Below are 8,501 nucleotides of genomic sequence, written 5' to 3'. Positions count from 1 at the left end.
CCAGCAGCAGTTAGGGGAAGGCTGATGTAAGAAGGCTAATGTGAAAAAAAAAAAGCTGCCACCTTTGCACCCTGGGACATCTTGTTTACCACTGCTGCTGGCTCGCCTTTCTTTTCTACTTCCTTCCTTCCTTCCTTCCTTCCTTCACATTTTCTGTAATCGGCCTCGGCTCTCTGGCAGGCATTTCAGATGTCCTACTTCCAGGTGATGCGTGCCTGTTTTTAAACAAGAGTCCTATGCTTCTCTTCATTTCCATTTCTCTCCAGCCTCCATCGAAACCCACCCCCTCCCTCTCTCCATTGCCCCCTTATCTTCACTTTCTCCCCATTCTGGCCTGTGGTTGCAATCAGACAGTCTGCTCACGATCGGACCAGCTGGAAACCTCCAACAGGAGTAAAGCAAAGTGGCTGCAGTGCTGCGCTCATGCACACCTTCAGTTCTTCACTGCCTGTTTTTGGAGGTATTTTTTCACCCCCCCAGTGTCCCTCATTTAATTTCTTCCCACATCCCCACTAGATAAACTAAACCATGAATCTATATCCGCCAACAGACTCCTCGCAAACGCAGGCATTTCTGTAGAAACTTGTTTCCATGAAGTCTATAATTTGCTTATATTACTGAAGAGTGCTGTTGATGTTAAAGGACGTCCATTTCCTCTGTTATTCTGCTGCAGGGAACACATGGAAGTCAACAGACTATCATTATTTGACGGCTATTAGAGGCAGTGTTCAATATATCAGCAGCAGAAGGTTTTATGTCGACATCTTGACTCGCAGCCCAACAAACCAATGACAGTGATGCATTATGAGATTTTTTTTTTTTTTACTCTCCCTTATCTTCTCCGTGGGAATGTTTCAAGGTCTCTGTTCTGTAGTTCAGTTTTTTCCACTACTTACACTACTCTGTCGTCTCACTGTCACCAAAGAGCTGGGTGTCTCAAACACACACACACACACACACGGTTTAATACTATGGCACCTTGTGACCTCATTACTCCAGACCCTTGTAGTGTGGTTGCCGTGGCAACAGAAACGGGGAGAAAACGAGTCCATCACTCAACTGGGTGTCTCGGTGCCGGAGTGCCGCGCTGTGCAGAGGCTGATGGTCGGGAGCTGATTTGTTGGGCTCCTGCGCTTTTCGACTTGTGAGTTCGCCGTCGAGGGTTTTGAACTCGCGCCGCCGAGGTTTCCACCTCTTGATGAATTTCAGCCGAAGGGAAGCTGTGATTTTAATCACTCAATTGATTTCCCGCAGGTGTAATCAGTAGCCACCTTCTAATCAATGAGTGTGAGTGTGTTTTACGCGCCGCCCTTAATCTTGAGGTTGTTGAGATACTGTCTGCATGTGCACCACCGCCAAAAGACCGTGTCAATAACAGCTATAACAGACAACTATAACAAAAGTCACTTTAAAGGCACCACCATCAATCTACACCCTCAAAAGTCAAAACAATCGATTGGATCATCACCCTCGACAAGTCCCAAAAATATCCTTTACAACCCAGATTAACACCAGACAGACTACTGATGTTAAGGCTGTTAAAGGTCTGTTTACATGCGACTGAACCTGCAGCTTCTGTTTGAAAAATAAAATTTGTGGCTTTAACAAGATATAGAAGATCAGTTTCCATTACCAAGGTCCAAATCTGTCAACACAGAGACACATCAATTAGGTTTACGTGCAAAAAATATTCCGGTTTTTGCCCTTATTCCAGAAAAAGACACCTAATGCCACATGCCTAATGAAAATTAATATTCCACAAATATTCCTTTAACTCTGATTAACGTAAAGTGATGGAGAGGTTTAAATGGTTAAAGCGGATTTCACATCAGCTGGCAACCTCTCACACGTCCATGTCTCACCCTTTCAAATGTCGAATTAAAAATCATTTTAAGAAAATCCCCCATGATGCAGCAGCCGTAGCTTGAGAGACTCATATTCCAAATGTGCTGTTCACAAGTCTAACAAATGCTCCTAAAATCTGAATAATATCGGCATATCCCTCAAGGCCTAATTCAGAATATGCTGTTTACTGTATTAAACAATAGAGGAATATTAGTGTGCATGTAAATGTAGTCAGTAACTATGATAAGAAGATAATAAGGTTGTTTTAAAGAAGTGTTACAGAGACTTATGCTCATGTCTGTGACGCCTACCAACGCCCCCGAACATCACTAACAAACACATCGCATCTTTTTTGTTTCGTCAGTGCACCAAGAGAAATATGAAAATGTGTGAAAATGTGTGGATTTACAGGAGAGTTTTGTGGTGTACATTAATGTACATTAATGTGCATTAATGTCCCCTAAAACCACCGTCATCTTAACATTTTTAAGATTTTTAATAACATGAACGTCCCTGAAATCTGCCGCATGATTGATGCTTATTTTTGGTTTAGTCAGCAGCTCTTCCTTCACAGTGTATTTTAGTTAATTACCTCCTCAGGTATGACACTCACAAACTTAAGTGAATTAATTTAAGTAGTCGTTAGGTTGGCAGACGCCTTCCAACACTTAATAAATATCCTCCTTCGACTGGGGGGGTATTTTGAATAAATCATGTGATCTGCTACAGCTGGCAGAGCAGAGATCATAACCAATTTTGTGTAATCGGCTGAATGTTTTTTTTGTTTTTCTCGTGCACTGCAGAGGGCAGTTGATTGCTTGCAGGTCCGATTACTTAGCTCCATTCAGCTCCCCCGTTCCCCTGAGCTCCAGTGCACATTATTGTGTATTAACTACTGCAGCGGCCCGCGGATCCGACAGCTTGTGTGCGCCTTTCAGGCTGATGGCTGAGCCAACATCGTAATCAGAGATACTGAAAGGAGGCAGATTAATGCAGATAATGCAGCACCTGTTCAATGTGCTGACTCTGAGGTTGATATGTGCATGGATAGATTGAAAGAAAGAGTCTGTTCTGACTTTTCTGTCCAAAGTTATGTTGAGATGTCTGACATGAGAGAGGAAATATGTTTTGATTGTCTCCACAGCTCATTTCTCATCTGTCTGGATTGTGTTCCTTTCTCCCCAGTGCTGTCACCAAGCTGTTATTCATCCCTGCATCATGGTGGCTCAGCCTGGTGCATCATGGGAGTTCATCAACGGCGTGACAGATGCAATATATGAGGGCTGAGAGGTCGCCATGGAGACTGACAGCTACACCTCAAGCCCAGCCACCGCTGGCTGGGCTGGGACGGTGGCCGGCCTGGAGGGAGCAGGAGGCCTTCAGGAGCAGGGAGGAGGGGGCTCGTCCAGCAGCCCCGCGTCCTGGTACATGCCGTACTCCCTGGGCTTCCAGGTGTCGCTCACCGCCTTCCTCATGCTGGAGCTGGTGTTGGGTTTCAGCAGCAACCTGACTGTGCTGGTGCTCTACTGCTCTCAGTCCAATTTGGTGGACTCGGTGAGCAACATGGTGACTGTAAATCTGCACGTGCTGGACGTGGCCGTGTGTGTGCTGTGTCTGCCCCTCACTCTGGTGGTGGTGCTGCTGCCTCCAGGACCAAACCTGGCCCTGCTCTGCTGCTTCCACGAGGCCTGCGTCACCTTTGCCAGCATAGCCACAGCCATCAACATACTGGTGATCAGCCTGGACCGATACGACATCTCAGTGCGGCCGGCCAACAGGCTGCTGACCACACGGAGAGCGACGCTGCTCCTGACTGCTGTTTGGGTCACATCGGTGGCTGTGTTTTTTATCCCATTCTTGGAGGTGCAATGGTCCAGTGGGGACGGGGGAGAGGAGAGAGGGCAGGTGACACCGTTGTCGCTGTCCTCACATGGCATCAGCGCCACAGCGGTGCCAGCGTGGCGTAACTGGACACTGCTGTGTGTTGGCGGGCAGGGCTACCACACGGGCCTGGGGATGTATTACCATCTTATCCTGCAGGTGCCCATCTTCTTCACCACCGTGGCAGTCATGCTGTTCACCTACTCCAGAATACTGAGGGCTTTAAACATCCGCATCGGCTCCCACATGAAGAAGAGCCAGCGGTTCAGGGGCCCTTCTTGCAGGGGGCGCCACAAGAAACAGAAAAAAAAGAAGGCAGGTGTCAGAATGAATGATGGCGGGGAGGCAGGAGGGGAGCAGTGCACCACGGATGGCACCAAACAGCTTAGCCACCCTCCCCTCATCCCTTCGCCCTCCCCCACCCCCACAGCTACCTCCCCCCCTGCCCTGTCCTCGACCGCCCCGCTTGTCACCTCTGACACGGGCGCCGCGACCCCCATGCCGGCCACCATGGGCGTCCAGGCCTCCGTGTCGGCCATCATTGCCCTGAGGCGGGCAGTGCGGAGACACAGGGATCGGAGAGAGCGACAGAGGAGGGTGTTCAGGATGTCCCTCATCATCATCACCACCTTCCTGGGCTGCTGGGCCCCCCTCTCTGTGACCAACGTGCTAATCCTGGGCGTAGGCCCCAGCGACGCCCTGGTCAGCCTACGCCTCTGGTTCTTAGCCCTGGCCTATGGCACCACCGTCTCCCACCCTCTGCTCTACGCCTTCACCCGACAGAAGCTGCGCCGCGCTCTCCGTACGAAGGTTAAGAAGAGGGTGGTGTCCCTGCTGCAGGTGGACCCTTCACCAGGGGGCACCGTCATACACAACTCCTGGGTGGAGAACAGAAAAACCAGCCGGCAGGTGCGGCTGGAGGCAAGCGAAGGTACTGACCGCTGCCTGGCAGAGGTCCTGTGAGACTGACAAACACGAGCCCGGCTAGAGTAATTAAAAACCAGAATATAGTCACAGGTGTGTTCCATTATGAAAAGTACTGGTGCGTGAAGCCAGTCCAAGAAATGTGAAAAACACATTTCCACCTCTGGGAGATGTTTTAATGCAACCACCAGCAGCAAGCCGATGCTAAACACAGCTAGCGTTGGGCTCAGGCAGCAGAGGGAGCTGGATGCTGACGTCAGTGTGGAGCGCACTGCAGATGGAGAAAATCATACAACAACAAACACACAACTAGTGTATATAATATACATTCTGCCACAAAGTGAAGCCTGTTTACATGCGCTGCTGTGTGATAGAGTACCTGACTGCTCCAGAGAAAGCGTTCAGCAGGCAGATGATCTGATCTGCCACCCACTCAGATGCTCCAAGGCAGCTTTGAAAAGATATTAATACATTTTGAACAGATAAACACTAAAAAACAAAACTCTTTTTGAATGTATTTAATATTGTCTCTGCCTTAACTCTGCACTGGAAGTCTGGCTAGATGGCAGGTTGTTTATCCTGAACCAAAAAGGGGAACATGTTGGATATTTACAAGCAACAAAACGTGACATGAAATGTAACAGTGGGATGAGGAGAAACAAGTCAGAGAACAATTAAAGGCGCGTGTGAAATATTAAATGCAGTTTTGCTTTAGCTTAAGTAGTGATTAAACGTTACAGTCAATGCTACAGTGTTTATAGAAGCTCCATCATATAAATGCAACTCTTTCGCTCCCCAGTTTGTACAAAATGGTGTAATGTTTTATTCATGTTTTGCATACACTGGAGGGATAAGGTGAGCACATTGTTTAAAGTAGTAGTTTGACATTTTGGAAAAAAATACACGGATATGCTTTCTTGCAGAGAATTAGATGAGAGGATCAATGCCCCCAAACAATTAATTAATCCGACTATTTGTATAGCACGTTTCACACAATACAACATTAACTCCCATCAGTCACGCATAAAGCAATAAATGACTTTGTTATCAATAAAGCGCTCAAAAAAAAACAGGAACTGAGGAAACGTCATCATAAATATTATAAATTTTCAATGAGGAAACACCAGAGGTGGTGACTCCAAACTCCAAAGGTTAGGAGTACAAGATGAAAGTACTAAAAGAGAAAAGAAAGCAGGATATCAAAGGGAACAAAAATCCAGAAACAAACAAGCAAATGTCCATATGGTGAATATGTAGCTTGGAAACAGAGAAACTTATTTGATATCCAGTTTTTACACTGTGGATTTTACACAAATGTAACGTGTAAGGGATAATGTGCAGCGAGCCGGCCGTTAGCCGACAGAGTGATGCGGCTGAACGTTATCCCACTGATTATGTGGCTACTTGCTAAAGAAAACAATAACTTGACACAAAATATAGATTTAAAAATGATTTTATGGATTAAAAAACCAAGTTATTGCTTCTGCTATCATAGCTGCTGTAATACAGAACTGACAGACAGTCGAATGCTGTAACTGACCAATCAGAATCTGTGTAATGAGCTAAGCTAACCGGCCGCTATCTGTGGTGCCATATTCAGTTATATCAAACTTATTATCTATATTTTCTAATTTTATTAGATTTTATCATGATTTATTACACATTTTTTGTTGAATCAGTCAGTCATCATCTCTGTCTGTTATTTCTGTGTAGATCAGATCAGCATCGTCCAGAGTATCTTCATCCTTACGCCCCTTTTTGGGGCATAAAAACACCTTCAAGACTGCTAGAAATCTTTTTTTAAGTCAGTATTTTGTTGATTTCTATAGTACAAAGCCATGTAATAAGCAGGATAATGTACAGTAGGTGGCAGCAATTAATGCAAAATAAACCCCAATCTTGAATCATATTGTACATTATCCTCTTACTTAGAACCAAATTCAAACACGGCTGTAACAAGTACGTGTCTCCATAAAGTTTCTTATATCATCTAATCTAAGGAAACAGACGTGCATCTTTCTCAAAATGCCTAACTAGTCCTTGAAATAGAACAAATAAATAAATCTATTTCATGATTAATTAGCTGTTGAGGGGTAAAGTTTGCTGTAAAAATGGACAAAACAACAGGAAACCATGTTAGGCTGATTGCCTTATATTTAAGGCGATAAGGTTGGAAGTAACGTCCATGCACATGCTGTAAATACCGACCAGATCTAAAGGAACCACATGTGAAATCCTCAGCACTCGTCACCTGGTCTGCAGGTGATCACACACACACACAGAGAGAGAGAGAGAGAGTGTCCGTCACATGGGTGGGATTGTTAACAGGTCGGTGTTTGCTGTTGTTCTACCTGCTTGTGTGTTCACTCCTCTAAAGCTGTACGAACACTGGAGTCACACACACACACACACACACACACACACATTTGATGCATCCTTGAATGTAAACACCTGAAAAAGATGTATATTATACTGTATGAACAATACTATGTGTATAGGCTGTGTCCATGGTGTTGTTTTTATGTGAGTGTACCACCATGCAATGCTGAATTATACCAATAAATAGTAGATACTTAGGATGTGCTGCCTTTTCATGTGTGCTGTCTCTTCTGCCGTAGTTTGGACGCAGCTTCCCATTCAGTGCCCTTTCTTTATTTTCATTATTTTCTGCATTGAAGATTAATATTGAAGACATCAAAACTACGAAGGAGCACATTTAGATTATGTAGCAAACAAAAAAGAATCATTTTTTCTATATTTTATATTCTTCAGAGTGGCGACAGATGTACACGCTCATTGAGGTCGTCACCTGGATGGTTTTCTATTAACACGTGTTAATTTGTGGGATTTCTTGTCTTCTTCATGTGTTTGAGACCATCAGTTGTGTTTGGTACACAGGTCTGTACAGTGAGCAGCCCTATTCCACTATCAATCAATCAATCAATCAATCAATCAGTCTTTATTTATATAGCAACAATTCATTACAGAGCAGGTAAGACCCAACTCTTTAATTAAGAGAGAGACTCAACGATTCAGGAATTCAAAATGAAAGATTCAAGAACGTGAGCAGCATCAGATGTTATATTAGGCAACAGTGGCAGGAAAAACTTCCCTTTAACGGGAGGAAACCTCAAACAGAACCGGGATCAGAGGTGTGGATGTGGATTTTTTACTGTTTTAATCCAAATTATAGCAAGAACCACTCATCTACGTAAAGAGTCCATCATTACTTTACGATATGAAGACCATGAACTTTGAATTGTGCTTAGTTCCGTCTCAAAAACCATCAAACGCTGTAGAGAAAACTGTCTCTCATGAGGAACGACGTAGGAAAGGAAAACCAAGAGTTTCCTCTGCTGCAGTCCATCAGAGTAATTAGCATCAGAAACTGCTAATTAACAGCAGCTCAGATTGGAGCCACATAAATTTTTCACATGGTTCAAGTAGCAGAAACATCTCAGCATCAAGAGGATGCTGTGTGAACCAGTCAGGCCTTCATGGTGCAAAGACGCCACAACTGAGGAAGAACAAGAAGAAGCAGAAGAAAAGATCTGCTTTGGCCAAGAAAACATAAAGAACGGACATTTAGACCGGTGGAAATACTTTGGTCTGATGGTTTCTACATGTGCGTTTCCCACCGTCAAGCCTGGAGGAGGAGGTGTGATGGTGTGAAGGGGTTTGAGCTTCAGTGGGACTATCATTTGTTTTTATTTTTCACCTCCAGGACTATTTAACCAAGAAGGAGAGTGACAGGTGTCCTGACCTCCTCAATCACCTGACAGAAACCCACCTGAGATGGTTTGGGTTGGAAAACCTGATTGGATCTAACATATAAAAACATATTCTGGTTT

General features: G+C 44.7%; 1 protein-coding gene across 1 annotated transcript; it reads left to right on the top strand.

Annotated features, from left to right (window-relative positions):
- The first annotated feature begins 3,141 nt into the window (after nucleotides 1–3,141).
- On the top strand, nucleotides 3,142–4,689 carry LOC139218158 (G-protein coupled receptor 22-like). The gene has a single exon (XM_070849718.1). The coding sequence runs from the start codon at nucleotides 3,142–3,144 to the stop codon at nucleotides 4,687–4,689; it is 1,548 nt and encodes a 515-aa protein (XP_070705819.1).
- Nucleotides 4,690–8,501: the final 3,812 nt, after the last annotated feature.

This window comes from Pempheris klunzingeri, chromosome 2 (assembly GCF_042242105.1).
Source record: "Pempheris klunzingeri isolate RE-2024b chromosome 2, fPemKlu1.hap1, whole genome shotgun sequence".
NCBI lineage: Eukaryota > Metazoa > Chordata > Actinopteri > Acropomatiformes > Pempheridae > Pempheris > Pempheris klunzingeri.
This window is presented reverse-complemented; position numbering and strand designations above follow the sequence as displayed.